The following is a 21,785-nucleotide window of genomic DNA, read 5'->3' as shown; positions in this document are numbered from 1 at the left end:
ACAACCTTATCAAATAAGGGATAATATTTACTAATTATTTATATAAATCTAATACCAATTATATGTATAAATTTATATTCTAAATTATCTATATTAAACTAAATATGTCAATATAATACTCTTTTCATCTCATTATATGTATCTGGTTCGATTAAATCAATTTTTCATAATATTAAATTTAAAATTAGTATACCAAATTTATATATTTAGAAATTACGTTAAAAATATTATTTAACACAAAAATTAAATTTAAAATAAAATAAGTAAAAAATACTATAAAAAATAAACAAAAAAATGGTTTATTTGAGCAACGAAAAGTAAGTAAGACATCTATTTGAAGGCATACACTATTATTGACTTGTTTGAATTATAAAAAATTTAGCATGAATTTCTAAGTTTAAGATAAAGAGTGTCTATATTAATTAATTTCATATTTTACTATTCAACACACTTATAAAGTATTTGCCTCAATAGCATAATCTTTAAATACGAAAATCATATTCCACTTACTCATTTATTAAAATGATATAAGTAATTGAGATGAATTTAAGCAATCATATCTTTCCTCTTATCTCCTAAAGATTATATATCAAATTAGTCTCTTCCAAAATGGGAAAGGGGCAAGGGGAGGGTAAGTTAGAAGACTAATCAAGACAAGGAGAGTTGACAATATATGGCAATACGAAGAACATGTCTCATGACTTGGCATTAGAATTAACATAAGAGCCAAGTGCATGGCCACGAAAATGTAATATGAAATTGTACTTTGCACTTCAATAGAAACCACCACGCCCAACACTCAATCGAGAATGATCTATAATTTGACACAAAGGCACATAAATTCAGCAAACATGTTCAACTACAAATATAAAAGGCCAACACAAAAAAATTCAAACAAAACCGAGTGTGTGGACATGAAAACAACATTAATTAGAACTCTGATTAACTGTTCATAAAACGATAAAGACATCTCGAATAAACAAGGAATTTAGTATCCTCCCTTGAGATCATTGACCACATCATATGGGATGGGTGTTACGGTTTCTAGAGTGGCACCTTCCACCATAAATCCAGGTTTGGGTCCTTTCGGCTGCCTCTTAGTACTAATCACCACACCTTTGGCTTTTGCTTCAGCCTTGAGCTGATCATTTTTCTTTACCCTCTCCTTAAACTCTTCAGTGCACCTTGAAAGTTGAACATGCTCAATACGAACATGGATTCTCTTCCTGATGATCCTGTTGCCAACCTGTGTTAATGATCAGCAACATAATTTGATTAACAAAAGGAGGAAAAACAACAAACTAGCAAAGTCACCAAGTACAGTCTACTAAAACTATAAAACAAAGAAGTGATATTAGAGTACAACTTCAAAGATTTATAGGTAACAATGTATCTTTAGGAAAATGTAGTTATCCTGGTTATGATTCGTAATGTAGAAGACCTTAAATGGAAGGATATGCAAAACACCTTGTGAAATACAGAACATTCATTATGAACTTGTTAATTCAATGACTTCATCTATCAAATTAAAAACAACTTATAAATTAATAGAAGCTGAAATCTAGGGCACAGCATTCCTATAGACCAGTAATAGCTAAATATAAATGCACTATACGATACAAGACTGGTCTGCTTTTTTACACATTCCCTTTCTTACAAACTCCAGTGGTGTCACTTCCAATTTTTTGACTGTGCAGAAGTTCTCTATGATCACAAGCTTAACATAAACTAGTAAACAATCAAAAACTAACCGATCAACATATCCAAAATCATTCCCAATGCAAATCACTGGCCTGCAAACGAAAATTCTGGCCACCATGCCTAATTAAAGACTTTAAATACACAAAACTATAGCCACTTTCAAACATCGAACGTTTAGAATCGCATAAACAACGAACAATTAGCATAAAGCTAACATTTAAATATTTCATATCTATATAACTGCACAAACAATTCATTTGAACATAGAAAGCCAAATAAGCAGCAATGATACAGATTGGTAACAATTAAATAGCTACGAGTGTGGAGACTGTACCTGCTTGTTGACTTCGACACCAATGGCGCGCTTAGTGACGTTCCAGACGCGGCCGGTGCGACCGTGATAGAACTTGTGAGGCATGCCCTTGTGGATGGCACCGTTCACCTTTACGTCAACGTAGTCGCCGATGTGGAAGATACGCAAGTAGGTGGATAGCGGAATGGTCCCGCGCTTCCTGAACCCGCGAGAGAAGAGATCTCTCGTCCTCGCCCTTAATCCGTGTCCGGCAGGCATTTTGCTTTCTCTTCTTCTTCTTCTCCGACTGGGTAAAGTGTGGGTCGAGAGAAAACGCGCAAGTGAAACCCTGGATGTTTATATGGTGAGGAATGATAACTAGGGTTTTGAGTGGGAATGGACCGCTAGGGTGTGCATGTTTTGGACCTTCAACCCGGTGTTCCATATTCATGCTATTTGGATTAAGTCCAAAAGAAGCTGTATTGGGCCGAATGAAGCCTCAAGTAAAATATGTCTTTTCCGACTATATTATGGGTCGTTATATCGTGCACCGCGGTGCATAATCGATTATGCACCGCGCAGTGTTAACAGAGTGACGCTACAATGTATTTAAATCGATATTGCCTCACGTATTATTTTTAACTATCAAATGAAATTGCAGTATATATAAAATGAAACTGAATAACATTTCACATATTTGAATGTATATTGTACAATGAAGCTGTAATTATATCGAAATGGTCATGTAGTTGTGTTTTAATAAAACTAAAGTGTATATAAAATAAAATTAAATAACATTTTCACATATTTGAGTGTATAAATATTGAATGAAACTGTAGTTATATCGAACTGAAACTGTAGTTGTCTTGAACTGAAACTGCAGTGTATACAAAATGAAACTGAAGAACAGAGTTATTTTTTTGCGGATTCCGTTTCTTTTCTATTAAATAAAACGACGTCGTTTTGATGTGCGGTGCACGATATAATTTGCCGTTAAATAACTAATACACGCCAAGCATTTTGTGTTCAGATAACACCTTTATGGCTCTTCTTGAAAGAAGGTCGCATGATCAAATCCGATAGTGAGATATTAACTCTTTGGGCTGCAATAGATAGAGAAAGTGTTGAACAAAATGCCCACGCAATTATAATTTCTATGAAAAGATGTAGGACTATTAGCAAAGGGCAATTTGATCCTCGCATTACAATTCTTATTTTTATTTTTTTGAAACAACAAAATTTCTTCTCATGTATTATGGAATTGCAATTTCTAGGGAAGAGGTATTTACAATTTTTCAAATTTAAGGAATTGTAATTCCATAAAATTGGAATTCTTCCCAATCACATTTTAAAATTTGTCACTTCTTGAAGAAAGGAATTGCAATTCCTCTCTTGTTAACACATGTCATTGCGTCTAGTTCATGTTATATCACATAACCATTGCAATGTGAATATTGAAATACCATATACCCTTATTTGGTTAAAACGATTATGAACCTTTGATCTTTAGAAAATATGAATTTCGATCTCAAACTTGGTTTTAGTTATTTTTCGTTGGAGGTTTTAGTTATTTTTCGTTAAAGTTAATTCCACCGGAGATCCCTTGTCTTTGATGACAATTTTAAATTTAATCACAGACTATTATTTTTTGTCATTTTACATCCCAGCTATTGTTTTTTGGACACTTTTTGTCCTTTTTCATGATTTTTTTTTTTTTTAGTAATGGCATTTTTGTTTCTTCATATTTTTCTTTTGTTATTTTTCCGGTTTCAATCCGTTTAATTGGTTTAGAACTTTAGGTAACCTCTGATTTTTAGTAACCATATTTGCAACTAATTTTTAGTAAAGTCCTAAATCAATTAAAGTGGTTGAAACCGGAAAAATAACAAAAGAAGAATATGAAGAGACAAAAATGCCCTTACTAAAAATAGAAAAAATCATGAAAATGACTAAAAGTGTCCAAAAAACGATAGTCTAGGATATAAACTGGCAAAAACAATAGTGTGAGACTAAATTTGAAATTGCCACAAAAGACAATGGACCTCCGGTAGAATTAACTCTTTTTCGTTATATCCATAATAAGAATCACATGGCAAATTATGTTGTGCATCCGTATGCACCCTGCATGGTGCATACGGATGCAAAAACGACGTCGTTTTGCATAAAACGCGCACCCTACTTAAAAAAAAAAAAAAAAAAAAAAAATCAGTTTCGATTCCCAGCAACAACATTATGTTATTTATTTTTAATTCATTCATTTTGAATTTTTTAGTTATGAAATTCTGGAAGTGTAGTTATGCAATTCTGGATGTGTAGTTATAAAGTTATAGATGTGTAGTTATGCAATTTTGAAAGTGTAGTTATGCAATTCTGGATGTATAGTTATGAAATTATGGATGTGTAGTTATGCACAGCATAACGCTCCGAATCTCATCCCCTCAATTTCATACGTTATGTGAGATTTTTGAAAATGAAAAAAGGATCAAATAGACTTCTAAATCATATGCAAAGTAGCAATTAGCCTTCTAAACAATTAAGTACGTTCTCATCTAATATATATTTGAGTTGTATTTATTTTTGCATCGTGCATGTATCAAGACAATCATATAGTAGGTGAGACTTTTACAAAATTTGTGTTATTGAGCTAAACGGTCCAACCCGACTATTAATAGCTAAATAGAGCATGCAGCAATTATACTGGGAATATGGTCCAAGAGACATTATAGTGTATCTAAACTGAGATTGTCTCACGTATTATTTTTATGATATTATCAAATGAAACTGCAATTGAATTAAAATGAAACGAAACTGTAATTCTGTTGAAATGAAACTGCAATGTATCCAAAATGAAACTGAATAACAATTTCACATATTTGAGTGTATATTGTCCCGTGAAATTGTAGTTATATTAAAATGATACTGAAGTTGTGTTGAAATTAAACTGCAGTGCATATTTGATGCGTGGACCATAATGCATTGTTCAAAACAACGTCATTTTGATGTTTAAAAACAAAAAAAATCACTCTGTTGTGTGGACCGTGATTTAATTGCATAATAAATAAAATGTCCGTATGATTATAAATGAGTGGCCAAGCAAACCCTAATGCAATTCTTATTGTGTGAATCATACTATCAAATAATATATCGTCACTAGGTTTAGTATATTAAAAATATATATTATATTAATAAAAAATATATTATTTTATATAATGTATATTCATTACACGAATAATGTACTTTTAGTATATTAAAAATATACTTTTTATTATAGTGCATTAAACACTTGGGTGAATTATGGTCCAGTAAAAACACTATTGTAGACCATAGTCTACCCAATAATTTGCTTACAAATGGGTTGTAAAAGTATAAACTGAAGTACCCACCACACTTCGATCTTTCTTGGAGCTAGACTTGATCTGAAGCCAAGATACTCCAATATTACCACTGCACCATGGCCAAAACCTTCCAAAAGCTCTGTTCATACCTCCTCATATTCTTCTTCTTCTTCTTCTTCTTTTCAAACCTTTTCGTAGCAAATTCCCATGATTTCTCAGTGACACTGTCAAAGAGAGCAGTGGGTCTCCGGAGAGAAAAGCTAAGCCACCTCCACTTCTTCTTCCACGACACAGTCACCGGCAAAAACCCCACCGCCGTCACGATCGCCCGTGCCGCAACGACCAACGAGTCCCACACCCGTTTTGGGTTGATGGCCATGATGGACGACCCGCTGACCGCCGGCCCAAACCTCTCCTCCAAGCTGGTCGGAAGGGCACAAGGAATATACGCCTCGGCGGCGATGGATGATGTTTGCTTGTTGATGGTTGTCAACTTTGCGTTTGTGGAAGGCAGGTATAACGGAAGCAGCCTGAGCGTGGTGGGCAGAAACAAGGTGTTTTCCGGCGTGAGGGAGTTGCCGATCGTCGGCGGGAGTGGGGTGTTCCGGTTTGCCCGCGGCTACGCTCAGGCCAAGACTCACACACTTGATATCAAGACCGGCAATGCTGTTGTGGAGTACAATGTTTATGTCTTCCATTATTAGTTAACCTTAATTAATTAGCTGTTTGGCTTTGCTTAATTAACTTGAGATATTGTGCCGTATAGTACTTGAAGAAGATGGTAACTGGTTTGGTAAGGTTAGTTTCTATATATGTCCTAAGAATGAGTTGTCCTCATGAATTTCATATTTCAACTTGATTGTTGCATAATGCATATACATGTTTTTGTTGTTGTTATTTAGTGACTCGGAAACCCGCAGTCACTACATGAAGCTGTGCACGGAATAATCAGGTCTTATGACTGAAACCTAAAAAATCAAAATAAAGTAAATCAACTTAGATTGTTCATATATATAGTTGACATGTTCAAATTAATAAAGTCAACAGGTCATTTTGTTGGAAATCAAATTTATAATTTTATAGTTACCTAATCAACACTTTGATGATGAATTTGGTTGGATTAATTACCCTACAAATACATGTTTTCTTCTTCTGCAAGGTTGTTGTTGGTCATCATGGACAGACCAATTCAAGAACCTTAACTTGTTTAGTAAAAGTTGGTAGATATGTGCTTTCCTAAAAGTGGGATATATAGCTACTTGATGCTTGAGTTTAACGTGGATAGCATTAGAAGTGACATATCTAATGCTTGCATGCTAACAAATATGAAAAGCAAAGAGTAAAACTTAAGACTTTCCATTTAGAATAATCATTTCATACGATCACAAAATCATTTGGCCTCTAATTCATTTGATTGAAAGACAACAAAATTAGATGAAAATAGTTTTTTTTTTTTTTAAATAATCAAAGCACGGCAAATTTGTACGGAGTAGTAGGTTGCAACCATTCAAATGGTCCACCTTCAAAGTTGGGATTCACTTTTGACTTTGAAATCCTTGTTTCAATGAAATAACATTATGATTCTTGAAGTCGGTGCTGCCACAAATACGACAAATGGTGTATGGGTTGGTTAAAGTGTGTTGAAAATACGTACAATTGAACCAACCACACACACCGTTGTCTGCGGTTCACCTTGAGCCCACACGGAGAGCTTAATTAATTTGTGAATGATTGACTATAAGTAAAAACACAAAATAAAATTTTAACAATAATCATACAAGAGTTATACTCAATGTGATAGGTTCTTTGATAGCATTAGACATAACATTTCACGTCTAATAAATTGATGAGTTATTGCAATTTATCGTTTTACCATTTTGTCTGATCGAAATGTGGGTTCAGGGAAAAGGGTAGACAAGAAAGATAAATTGAGTTGGTATGAACAATTTAGTTGGTTACAAAGAGTGAAGTTTCAAAAAAATAACAGGGATCGAGTCTCACTAGCAGCCGAGAATAATTTCTCAAAGTGAGACAGTTTCGATCTTTGTGTATAATAAGCAAAGATCTAACATCTCTGAATTACTATAATTTACATCATCTCATATGCTTTTTCGTGTCAGGGTATGGGCCGTAGGTCGGGGATTCAAGGAAAGAAGAAGAAAGATAAATTGAAGTGTACCCACTCCACTCCTTTCTTGAAGACATAACTAGCAGGGAAAGTGGGAAGTGATGAATTCCAAGACCACAATGGCTAAAACCTTCCAAAAACTCACTTCTTCCCTCTTCATCCTCCTCTTTCTCCTCTGTGCTTCAAATCTTTTCCCAGTAAACTCCCAAGAATTCGCAAGAAAACTCTCAAAGAAAGCTATGGGACTGAAAACAGAGAAGCTAAGCCACCTCCGCTTCTTCTTCCACGACATAGTCAGCGGCAAGAACCCCACCGCCGTGAAGATAGCCCAGGCCGCCGCCACCAACAAGTCCGCCACCGGGTTCGGGTTGATGGCCATGATCGACGACCCCTTGACCGCCGGCCCAGACGTCTCCTCCAAGCTGTTCGGAAGGGCACAGGGGGTATACGCCTCGGCGGCAATCGACGAGATAGGGTTGTTGATGGTTCTCAACTTCGTGTTCGTGGAAGGCAAGTATAACGGAAGCAGCCTGAGCGTGGTGGGCAGGAACGCGGTGGTTTCCGCCGTGAGAGAGATGCCGGTGGTGGGCGGGAGTGGGCTGTTCCGATTTGCTCGCGGCTATGCTCAGGCGAAGACTCACACATATGATCCCAAAACCGGCGATGCTGTCGTGGAGTACAATGTTTATGTTTTCCATTACTAGTAGTACGTAAACCTTAATTAATCAATGTATGACCTACTTTAATTCTCTACTTTTCTGTCTGTTTTGGAATATGGAGTGGGTTTTTGCTTTTGTTTAAATTAAGATTAAGATATTGTGCACTATATAAAGTGGGTAAACTGTTTGGCAGTGTTCGTAAGTATGAGTTGTACTGTATAACCGACATGATTGTCACGTTTGATAATTATATTGATCTGATCTATATATTTTGTTGCTTGATCCTTTGTAAAATGAACTGTTCTTTGATCTTTTTGATGCTATAGTGATTAAACATGTGTTTTTATTGATTTATTTGCATATATGTATCACATTTGATTATTTTGGAATTAAAGAATGACGATAGTATCTTTTAAGTTTGATACATGATCGTGATTTTGTATAATAATAGAGTGAACAAAACTACTACTTGATTAGAGGTGTTAGAAATAAAACTCGAGATATCAAATTCAACTAACATTATTGTTATATTTGTCAAAATTTGAGACGTCGAAATCAGAACTTGAAACGTCCAGATTCTCTCATTCTATTTAATTATTATGTTTGTATTCGACAATCTATTTTTATTGGTTGATATTTATTTATTTATTTATTTATTTACTAGTTTTTTACGCACTTTGCGCAAATGAGATAATGCGCAATTATTATTTTTAAATAAGTATTTCAAAGTACATCAATGCAATATTATATATGAGATGTTCATGCATAGATAAATAAATGTTGAATTTGTTTATTTTAATCGGTAATTCAATTATATAAATGCAAAATAATACATAAGAGATTGATTATAATTGTCACTAAAATAAATATTTGTAACTTTGTAATAACCTAAAGCGATAGTCTAAATAAATACTACTTTTAATTTAAATTTCTCTAATTCTTCTTAATTCTCTTTTTTTGTAGCATTGTCATTGTCTTCATCTTCCGTACATGCCTTTTTTATTATTAGTAGTAGTAGTGTGTTTTCATGTGCAATTGGGTTACTGGTGGTAGCATAAAGGGATTCATCATGCAATGAGATTATAGTGTAAGAAGCTTTAGGGGTGTACGTATTCAATTATAACTTTCATAGGATTTTAAAGACTTTTATGAACTTTAAAAGTTTGGAGTTATTCTATTCAAACTTTTAGAGAGTCTTTAAAAGTCAGACGGTATTCAATCAAGATTTTGAAAGAGTCTTTAAAAGTCGTGTGATATTCGATTAAGACTTTTAAAGAGTCTTTAAAAATCATATGGTATTCAAAAAGTTATGAAAGACTTTTTAATTGCCAGGACTTTTGTAGACTTTTTCTTCTCAAATATAAATAGTTGAAATCCAACCATCAACCCCAAGATTTCAAAATTTTTTTCTAACAACTTTGAATGTTTTCTCTCTCTATTTAAACTCTATCTTTTCCTCATATTTAAATTTTATAAACCTATCTAAATTTAATAAAATTATTATTTTCCTTCATTATCCTATATTTTCCTCATATCTAAACTCTACCAGTTTTTCTCTCTTCTATTTACAATCATTCTCTAAAAATTCGAAATAATATTATTTTTACTTCATTATTTGCTTGTTTATATTGATTTTTATTTTTTCTATGAATTTTTTTATTCTTAATTTTCTCTAATTTTCTCTAAATATATGAACAAAGCAAAATTTTCATCGTAAAATTTTATTATATGTTTCATAATATTCATATAAATACTTATATATTTTGATGTTTATTATTTTTATGTTTATATTCGTAATATATATTTCAGCCCGAACCCTTCTTCATTCACTCATCGTCAGGCACAGACTGAGGGGGCTTCTTGATGGGGAATATACCCCGGGTTCAAGCTCCCCGTACACTCCGTGCTCTCATTTTATAGTCGGGTCGGGGTCAAACGGTTCGGGTCCCGGTCTACGGGTCAAAGTCAAAGATAGCGGGTCAATCCTTGGGCCTATATAAGGGCCATTGACCCTCATTTTTAGGGGGTTCTTTCCTCTACACTCTCCCTCTCTCTAAAGCACTCTCTATTAGAAGGAGGATTTTTTTAGGAATTGGGCGGGAAGTTAAAGTTAAGGATTTTGTTTTTATATATAGTATAGGTTAGAATAGGAACTGTATTACACTATTTTATAATATTAGAATAAGCATTTTAACTTAGAATTATAGTACGAATATGAAAATAGAAAACAATATATTTTTATTAGAAAGAGAGATTTTTAAGCAATTGGGCGGGAAGTTAAAGTTCAGGATTTTGTTTTTATATATAGTATAGATGTGTGTGTGTAAACTGTAAAACTATGTTGATGCAAAAGGATTCAAACCCTTGACCTTTACTATTTCCAAACATATGTTCTACCAACTAATCTAACTCATTTATTATTAAAGTTAATACCATCCGAGGTCCTCCGAGTATAGTGGTTTTGCGGTCCAAGTTATCCACTCATGGTCCTTCAATTATTAAATTTTAACCAACCATGGTCCTTTCAAGAGGATCACAACTGGTTAAGTTTTGAAACTCGAAGGACCATGAGTGGTTAACTTGGACCACAAATGGTTAAATTTGAAAGTCGAAGGACCACAGATGGTCAATTTGAAAGTTTAGGACTAAACGTGGCAAAACCAGTATACTCGGAGGACCTCAAGCGGTATTAACTCTTTTATTTAATAGTTTTTTTTATACTAATACTAAAACTGTTCTATATATACATATATACATACAAAGATTACATATGGGGTGGGGTGGGGGGAGGGGAAGCTGCCCCCTACCCCCCTTTGGCTCCGTCCTTGGGTAGCCCGAATTACTAAACCCGATAAAGAACGTAAATAATGAGAGTATTTTAAAGAAGACAGAAAAGATAAGTAAAAAGACTAAAATACCCTCTTTATTTTACCTATTAATATTTTTCGGTGAGTTTTGGAGGGCAATTTGATCAGAGTGACCAAAATTGATAAAAATTGAATAGTTAAGGTACTAAATTGACAGTTTTAAAAGTCATAGATTGAAATTAACAAGACCTCAATAATTATAGGACCAAAAGTGAAATTAACTCCAAAGACATATCTTTCACATTTTCAATGGCCAAAAGAAACAAATCAACGGAGCAGAATATCATAGCTCAAAATATCCTCGTTGAATGCAAAAGGGAGTTAAGTAGGGTGGAGGAATGGAATGTTTCTCTGATCTTGCGTGAACAAAATCGTGTTGCGGACGCATTAGCAGCCATATCCAGAAGTCTACCAAAAGGATTATAGCTCCTCAAAGTTCCGCCGGATGAGGTCAAGGCATTGCTTGAAGATGCCGGATGTGGAGTTCTAGCATGGCGCCAAACCTATATCTGATCAGTCGTTATATCGTGGACCGCCGTGCACGTATACCGCGGTCAAAACGGCGCCATTTCTTTTAGTAAAGAAACGACGCGCTGTTATAGTTAATGGAGTGCACATATTTGGTGTATTAATTATTAACTGATACTATGTATCTAAATCGATATTGCGTCACGTATTATTTTATATATTATCAACTGAAACTGCAATTCAATTGAAGTGAAACTGGTATCTAAACTGACATTACCTCACGTATTATTTTTATATTATCAACTGAAACTGCAATTGAATTGAAATGAAACTGTAGGTGTGTTGAAATGAAACTGCAGTATATATATAAAATAAAATCGAATAACATTTCACATTTTTGAGTGTATATTGTGTAATGAAGCTGTAGTTATATCGAAATGATCATGTAGTTCTGTTTTAATGAAACTATGGTGTATATAAAATAAAATTAAATAACATTTTCACATATTTGGTGTTATAATATCGAATGAAAATGTAGTTATATGAAATGAAACTGTAGTTACATCGAAATGAAACTACAGTGTATACAAAATGAAACTGAATAACAGAGTTACTTTTTGCGAAATGGCGCGGAACGACACGAAACAGATGGCGTTTGTTTTCATTAAATAAAACGACGTCATTTTGACGCGCGATGCATAATCAATTATGCACCGCGGTGCACGATATAATTTGCCCTAGCTGATTGAAATTGTATTTCGGTCTTGTATGGTTCACCCCTCCATTAAATATTTTAAAAAAAAACAAATAAAATTAAGTAAATATTATTATAGTTTAATTTTTACCATAAAAGAGAAAACAGTTGAAAATAAAAATAAAAAATAAATGTCATGACTTTTTCTCAGGTTCACACGTTTTTTAGTGGCAATGGTGATTTCTTCATTTTGATTCTCTAATATAGATTGACTTTTATATAATTTGTTATTATATATATATAAATTGGAGTAATATATCATTGCTAATCTCTACCAGCGCATACATCTCAATATCGTATTGTGTTTCTATTCCAAAAGTAGCATTCTTTCTCTATTACAATTTTTAATTCTTAATCCTTATATTTCAAATCTAGATTGTGTTGTTTTCTTTACTGCCTTCAGTTTCGAATCCTTAATTCTTGCATTGTATTTCAGATCTAGATTGTGTTGTATTCTTTTATGTTTCTCTACTACAATTTCGAATTCGTAATCCCTGCATTGTATTTTAAATGTAGATGGTGTTCTATTCTTTTCGATTTTCATATTGCAATTTCGAATTCTTAATCCCTGCATTGTATTTTAGATTTAGATTCTATTGTGTTCTTTTCATTTTCTCTATTGCAATTTTGAATTCTTAATCCCTACACTCCGGATGTAGATTGTGTTGTATCATTTTCGGTTTCTCTATTGCAATTTTGAATTCTTAATTCATGCATTTCAGATTTATATTGTGTTGTGTTGTATTCTTTTCAATTTCTCTTATGCAATTTTAAATTTTTAATCCATGCATTTCAGATTTAGATTGCTTGGAATTTAGATTAAATCAATTAATTGGATTTAAAATTCTGCGCTTCTTTCCAGGTTAAGGTTATGGTGAGCAACGATGAGCTGGATGAGAGTGAGAGGTTTGCTAAATTGGAGGCGAAATTCGAAGAGTTGTATGTTATTGCCATGAAAAGGGAAAGTTTGATTGACGAGATGCATGTCATTGTAGACGAGCTGCTCCACATAGCGGAGGAGACCAAAAAGGCTTTCGATCATGAGATTACGATGTTGGTGACTTTGGCGCACAAATTGCCTGATCAAATAATTGCTTTAAGAAAAATTGTTTTTAAGGAAAAAATGTCAAATAGACCATTGAATTTTTACACTTTATATACAAATAAAAATAAAAATTATGTCATAACAAATTACTTTAAAGTTAGTGAAGTTCTCTTAATGCAGAGTTTTAGTGATAATTGATAAGTCAATAAAAATTAATTTATTGTTAAACATAATATGTCTATAAATTTATAATGGGTTTACTAATATTGTTAGAGTAATTAAATTAAATATATGTAATGAATCTAGAATGCATGGCCGGATTCAAATGTTTTCATTGTGTATATTTTTGAAACTTCAATTGTAGTATTTGAAAATGGTTAATTCCATTTTTGTTATAGATTTATAAGTGATAGTCAACTTTTAGTTATTTTTTATTAGATAATATAAAAAAAAATTATAATATAAAAGAATGTTATATATAATAGTATTTTTACCCGTGCGATGCACGGAATGAATTTGTTATAATATATTCAAGGGAAAATGACACTTTTTACCCCTGAGTTATATACTTATAGCATTCCCCCCCCCCCCCCCCCCTCAATTATTTACCCGTATAATAGTATTTTTACCCGTGCGATGCACGGAATGAATTTGTTATAATATATTCAAGGGAAAATGACACTTTTTACCCCTGAGTTATATACTTATAGCATTCCCCCCCCCCCCCCCCCCCCCCTCAATTATTTAGGTAAGCACATTAGCCCCCTCAATTATTCTAAAAGTGGTGTTTTTTCCCCATGATATATTAAATTGACATTTATACCCTTAAAGTAAACATTTTATTTATTTTACTACTCCAACAAATTATTGCGTATACGTAGGGATGACCACGGTTCGGTTTGAATTGAACCGGATACTAAAGCAATCGAATTAATAGTTTCCGGTTATAATTCAGATCTAGAATCCAATATTTAAATGTCAATTTATTAAAATTATGTATCAACAAAATTGAATCTTGAACCGTGAACCGGCGGTTCCGGATCCGATTCGCGATTTTGAACAGTCTTTATTTTAAAATTTTATTTTTTATTTTAAAATAGTCTAAATTCAACAATAAATGTATTTTATTTTTTCAGTATTTCGAACCGTCCATTCCGGTTCACGATTTTAATAAACTCTAAATATCGAATTTCGATTCTAAATTGTAACTGGAATATTTCGGTTTGGTTGCTATAGTGTTTGTTTGGTTTGAACCAACTTATGGTCATAATTTGTTGGAGAAAAAAATAAATTAAATATTTAGTTTAAGGGTAAATATGTCCATTTAACATTTCAGGGGGAAAAACAGCCACTTCAATAATTTAGGGGGAAAAAATGCTATAGATATATAACTCAGGGGGAAAAAGTGTCATTTTCCCTATATTCAAAATATTTTAATGGATATATAATTATTTAAATTAGAAGATCAAATATTATATAGTGCAATTAAAAATATGGTTTGGATCGTTTATGTATTTTGATGTTATCATTGCTTGAATTTATGCAAATAATAGCTCAAATTAATAGCTAATGTCTAGATGTAAACATGCGGTGCTATAACTTTGAAGATTTTATTTATCATTGTTTGTAAAATATTTTCTAAAAATAAAAACTAAAATAAGAAGCCGTTAAGCTAAGACATCTTAAATAAGAGCCTTTTGGCTTCTCAAAACTTGCCCATGTTGATCAATCGTTATGCTGTGCATCCGTATGCACCATTATGGATGCAAAAATGACGTCTTTTTGACGTCTAACTTTAAAAAAAATAAAAATTCAGAATTGCATAACTACACATCCATAATTTCATAACTATATATCCAGAATTACATAAGTACACATCTATAATTTCATAACTATAAATCCAGAATTGCATAACTACACATCCATAACTTCATAACTATACATCCATAACTTCATAACTATACATCCATAATTGCATAACTACACATTTATAACTTCATAACTATAAATCCAGAATTGCATAACTACACATCTATAACTTCATAACTACACATCCAGAATTGCATAACTATACATACAGAATTGCATAACTAAAAATCCAAAATGAATGAACTAAAAAATGAATAACATAATGTTGTTGTTGGGAATCGAAATTGATTTTTCTTTAAAAGTAGGACGCGTGTTTTGATGCAAAACGACGTCGTTTTTGCATTCGTATGCACCATGAATGGTGCATACGGATACACAGCATAATTTGCCCACGTTGATGGACAAGCAATTATGTTTGGAAGAGAAGCATTGCCCAGAGCTCCTCTTTCCAAACATTTTCGATGAGGGATCCCACATCATTTACAAAGGAGAACATGTGGTTCTCATTTGTCTTTATTTATTTTATTTTATTTTATTTTTTAATTTTAATATTATTTTGTATATAGTTTTGTTTTGATTATTATTATTATATTTTTAATATTAATATTATTATTGTTGTAATTTTATTTTATTATTACATTATAACATAATAACAACAATAATAATATAAATTTTATTTTTGACAATTTTCTGCTGTGCAGTCAAATATTAAAAAGAAAAATATATTCTAAAAAATAAATCATTTTTCAAAAATTATTTTCCTACTTTCCAAAACAACTTTTATATCTATACAATTAATTTGTTAACTTGCATAATAATTATTAGATAATGGCGTTGTTTGATTATTGACAAATTCACCAAAATTTTAACAAATTCGCCATTTTAACATTTTGTCTTTAATCAAAACACTAAAAATATTATTTAATAACTAACTCATCAATTTTACTCCAAACTGTTAAAAAAAAAAACAACACATATACATTTTGGGTTAATCTTTCCCAAACCCCCTACTAAAAAATAATAAATTAAAAAAAAAATAAAAAACTAAAATAAAAAGTCACTAGGAACCGATTTATTGGCAGATTGAACTCACCTTGCTCACTCTGCATGCAATCCGTCACTGATTCCTCCGGTTGCCGTCGCCGTTTGTTGTTGTCCAAGCAAGCCAAAGCCGCCCAGCCAGTTGTCACTGGCTACCCAATGTTCCTTGCCGCCGCCCGCCGGAAGGAATCGAGAGAAAGTGCGACAAATGGATTGGCAATGGATTGCGATAATCAAGAAAGTGGAAAGAAAGGAAAAGAGTAAAGAAAAAGAAACATAAAAAGGAGAGAAATATGCATGCACTGGGACCTTGATGAAATGAGACCGGATTTAGGCATTTAGCTATCAGCTGTGGCCTGTGTGTCTCCAATTTGTGCAAATTAAAGTTCGTAAACCTCCAAAGCTGATTCCCGAGCATTCCTTCGGTCTTTCCCGATCTTAAATTTAGTCGTTTGGGTCATCATCATTCATCACTTACCTCTCAATCTTTGCTTAATTTGATGAACTCTCCCCGAGTGCTGCGACCGTAACCTCCAAGACTGTATTAGATTTTGGCTCAACATTTGTCCTGCGATCGTTTGTCAAAGCATCAAAGTCTCTGATGATCTGAAATCTGAAAGCTTTGATCCAACCGACCAACTTCTTGATCGCGTGGCTAACGCAGGATGAGATGAATTTAATCAGACAGGTCAGCAAATATGTTTAATCGGACCGCCCGCCCGCTAAATCAATCGGTCGGAAGTCTCCTGCCGCGTGAAAGTTTCCCGAGCATCTGGTACTCTGCAAAACTTCGGGCATTTTGTTAAGATTTTTTAATTTGTAATTTAAGATAGTGACTTTAAATCGCATTGTAAATTAGGCCTAAGAATGATCCTAACAAATTCTGTATATTACGGGCCGAGCGTAGAAAATGTAAAGCGGGAAATAGTCATGTATTGAGCCCGGTTAGGTTGGTGGTTCCACCGGCACCGTAAGTCCGGTCAGGTCGACTTTGTCACTACCGGTACTATTAAGTCCGGATCCGTCCTGGCTTGGTCGGTAGGTCAAAAAGTCTTACGAGGGTAGGTATAAATCCAGGTCCATCTCGACAGGGTCAGTATGTCAAGAAGCCTTACGAGGGTAGGCATAAGCCTAGGTTTGTCCCGGCACGGTCGGTAGGTCAAGAAGCCCTACGAGGGTAGACATAAGTCCGGGTCCGTCCCGGCATCGTCGGTAGGCCAATAAGCCCCACGAGTGTAGGCATAAGCCCGGGTCCGTCCCAACATGGTCGGTAGGCCAATAAGCCCTACGAGTTTAGGCATTGAGCTCGGGAAGAATCTCGGCACCATAGCTGTAACACTCTTAATTTTTTTAAAACATTTAAATCTTATGAAATCAAGGTAAATCTATTAATAATCATCCAAACAAAGCATAAACTGATCATAAGAGTCGGGGTGCTATGCCACACCTAGATTTGAAAACCTAGGTGCACAGAATAAATCTATTATTAATCATCCAAAAAGAACATAAACTGATCACATTCCTCCCCTCCTAAAGAATAAAGCTACGTTCCCACGACTTTTAGGCAAACTCATGCAAGTACTTATTAAGCTATAAGTAAGTTAACTATCAAAATAATCGAACAATCACAATTAAAAAAAGCGAGCAATTATCTGTCAAATAAAGTTGCCAATTGCAAGTTCCAAAATATTCCATCAAATAACAAATATCCAAATAATGCGTATTGACCAAATAATTAAGCAATAATGTGCAAGTCCTTAGCCGATATATGAATGGATTAATTAATAAAATATCCCAACTTTCATGCTTAAGCAAATAACCAAGTCCAACATTTATTTAAGAAACAAAATTAATAGCATGTCAAGGTAAATCATTAATAATCAAAGAATGATATGTGACAAAGCATGTAAAAGTATACAAGGATATCATAACTTTGGAGCAAGCGTAGGGAAACAAGGAACAAGTATAGGAAACTTAACAGAAAGCGATAAATAAACTCACAGTCTCCTAAGATTCTTATATCCTAAGAACTTAAACACCTAGAGTTAAAGCTTAATGTTCTAAAGTCTTGTCTTAAGGGCCTTATCCTAGGGTCGAACTTAGGCTCTGATACCAACTGTAACACCTCTAATTTTTAAAACATTTAAAGCTTATGAAATCAAGGTAAATATATTATTAATCATCCAAACAGAGCATAAACTGATCATAAGAGTGGGGGTGTTATGCCACACCTAGGTTTGAGAACCTAGGTGCACAGGCTACAACTAACTAATCCAAGCATAATCCACGAATAATATTCAAATTCCAGGCACACGGGCCATATCAACTATGACTAGAACTAACTAATGCTAAATCTGCGGGCCCGTCTAGCGCACTCCGAAGCTACTGGTCAAGGCCTGAAAAAACATGCGGTGTAACAACCGTCAGCGAATAATGCTGGTAACCCACTCCAACGCGTTAAGTACAATATAGGTAGATATAATAAAATCATTTTGCAACTGGAATACATATATACTTACGAGACTCTAATTTAAATCCAAGATCAAGACTCAAGACACGATAATAGACTCGACAATATAGAACAATCATAAAGACTAATATGCACCTAGAAACACAATACGGGGCATAATAGACAGATAAGCATATAAATAGCAAGTAGAGACAACAAAGGAATTCAAGATAGTCATTTAACAAGCAACCATCAAGTCACACAATCCATCTTCCAACCTTATACCAAGTTCCAACCTTGTAGGTCCCCTTCGTCCTTATATCAGTTCCAACCTATACCTCCAGGCCACCCTTATATCGCCTCTCTTATTCGTCCGGGCAACTACATGCCCCCACCAACAATCCACTTTTCAACCACCAACATATAAAGATAGCGTCGCAGTGCCATTCGCATGATCCGTATCTCTAGTACCAATATCAAGGGGTCAGCGCATATAGCCCTGACATGACACCGCAGCACTTATAACCTGACCCATGCTCAACGGCAAGCTAGTCGAAGGTGGGGTTGTGCCTTTAGCACAGTAACCGCTAGGACTGTACCTTTAGTACAATGACCGGGCGTCCGGGCACAAGTGGTGCCAACCGCCAACAATTCATTTCCGCCAATCACAATCTCATCATCATCAGTCACACCGGCCATTGCGCAATGACAACAATACTCATCATCATTCCATCAATCAACACATAATCAATCAATAACAATTAAAACATAACAACAACTACACGCACTACACATATATTCCTAGAACGGTATTCAAAATATCAAACGAGACTCATACATGACAAACGGGGTACAACGGGACACAGGGAAACAACAAACGGGGGAAAACATCACCACGCACATCAAATTTTCAGCGGGTGGGTGGCGGGTGGAGGACCACCGGCCGGCGGCGACCCTCTATTCCAGCGGGTGCCCGGCGGGCAGGCGACTGCCCGCCGGCTGCCCGCTGGAATAGTGCTTCCGGGCAGAGGGTAGGTGACGGGCACCCCTGCCCCCACCTATCCCCCACTGACTCATAGGAAACTTTTCGGTCCCGGGATCACTCGTGGAACCCGAAACCATGTCCAAACACATTCAAACACATAACGGCAACACCACATATTCAATTAACGGAATTAGACCAAGAATCATACAAAATACGTTCTAACACGATTCCTAAACATGCCAAGACTCCACATAGATCATTTAACGGTTCAGGAACATTCGGAACCACAAGAACATCAAGAAATCTATATGCAAAGTCCTAAATACAAGTCCTAGGCTAGACTCAACACCCGATCATGCATAATCCCACCCAAATATACCAAGAACATCATAATACGAAATTCACGATATAAACCCTAGGGCTCTAGACATAATTAAAATACGAGATCATTAGGGTTCTGTTACCGAGCCTCTTCCTCAATTTCCTTTTGCTAAAGCAAAACCTCCTTAAGTATCTTCAAGCTAATACCAAACGATATAAATTGCAAAACATATTGAAGTACGGGGGAATATAGTTAGAAAATGTAGAAAATTCATACGAAAAGAAAGAAATGATGGGATGGAGAAGCCCTACCGATGTGGAGAAGGAAATGATGGGGGAGGCTAGGGATTGAAAAAATTATAAATTTTTATTTATAGATGAAAAATACTAATTCAAAAGGAAAGTATAATAATTTGTAATTAAGGTAAACATTATTATTATTATTATTATTATTATTATTATTATTATTATTATTATTATTATTATTTAATCCCTCCAGAAGACATAGCATTTTCAATTTTAAAAACTAACTTTTTTTACCTGAGATAGGTGATACTAGATTTCTATGTGTATTATTTGACAAATAAAATGACATACATAAATATACTAGTTTTTTACGCGCATTGCGCGATTGGAATAATGCCCATTATTTTTTTTTTTTAAATAAGTATTTTAAAGTATATCAAGAAAATGTTATATTGAAATTGTTCATGCATAGATAATTGAATGTTGAATTTGCGTATTTAAATAATAATTATAAGTTTACAAATGCAAGATAATATAGTCAAGATTGATTATAATTGTCAATAAAATAATTGTATAGGTATGGTTGAAACCAAATACGGGACATAAGGGGAAACAAATAAAAATTAGGGCATAAAATATTAAATACATACTAATATTGAAGAGCTAACTACTGATGTTGTACTCGTACAAGGACATTGCGAGATAGTTTACCACTTCAATTTGTTGTGATTTGAATACTCTTTGTGTCAATAAATCCCCCAAGTAGTTAATATGATTGACTTAATTTTATTTTTTTAAACCAATTATTATTATTATTATTATTATTATTATTATTATTATTATTATTATTATTATTATTATTATTATTATTATTATTATTATTATTATTATTATTATTATTATACCCTTAGGTCATTTTACATGTTAATCTAAACAGATTTTTTTTTTAAATATCTTTTTACCAACCGTTGATATATTCGCTAGTCAAATCCGCTAATGCTAACCGCTAACTGCTGATTGTCAAACAAGGACATTGCGAGTTAGTTATCACTTCAATTTGTTGTGTGATTTGAATACTCTCTTTGTCAACAAATCCGTCAAGTAGTTAATATGATTGGCTTTATTAATTATATTCTTTTAATTTTTTCATGGTACTAATAAATACTTGGTAAATAAATATATAGCATTATTTTGTATTATAACTTTGATATTTAATTAAAAAATAGTGCACAAAAAAGATAATAGACAATGTAATGGATATAATCAATTGATGATTTTTTTTTTTTTTTGAAAATAATTGATGAATTTGAATGTAAAGAATTTTTACATTGGAGAAAAATAAAGACAATATAACTAATGAAATTATTTCTCTTAATTAATTTATTGATAATGAATAATTTTTTTTTAATAAAGACATTATATGAACAATGTAGTGAATATAATCAATTGATGAATTTTAATTTAAAGAATTTTTATATTGGAGAAAAATAAAGACAATATAACTAATGAAATTATTTCTCTTATTTAATTTATTGATAATGAATAATTTTTTTTGAATAAAGACATTGTAGACACATAATTCTAAATTAAAGAAATGCATATATATTATTTTTTGTTGTAGCTAC

At 33.5% G+C, this 21,785-nt stretch overlaps 3 protein-coding genes across 3 annotated transcripts; 2 read left to right on the top strand and 1 right to left on the bottom strand.

Moving 5' to 3' along the window:
- Positions 1-801: 801 nt before the first annotated feature.
- LOC109162196 (60S ribosomal protein L21-1) lies at positions 802-2,351 on the bottom strand. The gene is made up of 2 exons (XM_019310939.1): positions 2,036-2,351; positions 802-1,246 (listed from the first exon to the last, which is right to left on the bottom strand). The coding sequence occupies exons 1-2, from the start codon at positions 2,270-2,272 to the stop codon at positions 989-991; spliced, it is 495 nt and encodes a 164-aa protein (XP_019166484.1). The 5' UTR covers positions 2,273-2,351; the 3' UTR covers positions 802-988.
- A 2,963-nt stretch (positions 2,352-5,314) lies between these two features.
- LOC109161609 (dirigent protein 22-like) lies at positions 5,315-6,182 on the top strand. The gene has a single exon (XM_019310085.1). The coding sequence runs from the start codon at positions 5,445-5,447 to the stop codon at positions 6,030-6,032; it is 588 nt and encodes a 195-aa protein (XP_019165630.1). The 5' UTR covers positions 5,315-5,444; the 3' UTR covers positions 6,033-6,182.
- A 1,300-nt stretch (positions 6,183-7,482) lies between these two features.
- LOC109161608 (dirigent protein 22-like) lies at positions 7,483-17,467 on the top strand. The gene is made up of 2 exons (XM_019310084.1): positions 7,483-8,186; positions 17,457-17,467. Exon 1 carries the CDS (start codon positions 7,558-7,560, stop codon positions 8,158-8,160), a length of 603 nt encoding a protein of 200 aa, XP_019165629.1. The 5' UTR covers positions 7,483-7,557; the 3' UTR covers positions 8,161-8,186; positions 17,457-17,467.
- The last annotated feature ends 4,318 nt before the right edge of the window (positions 17,468-21,785 follow it).

This window comes from Ipomoea nil, unplaced genomic scaffold, assembly GCF_001879475.1.
Source record: "Ipomoea nil cultivar Tokyo-kokei standard unplaced genomic scaffold, Asagao_1.1 scaffold2926, whole genome shotgun sequence".
NCBI lineage: Eukaryota > Viridiplantae > Streptophyta > Magnoliopsida > Solanales > Convolvulaceae > Ipomoea > Ipomoea nil.
Note: the sequence above shows the minus strand (reverse complement) of the source record. Positions and strands in the feature narration are given on the sequence as shown.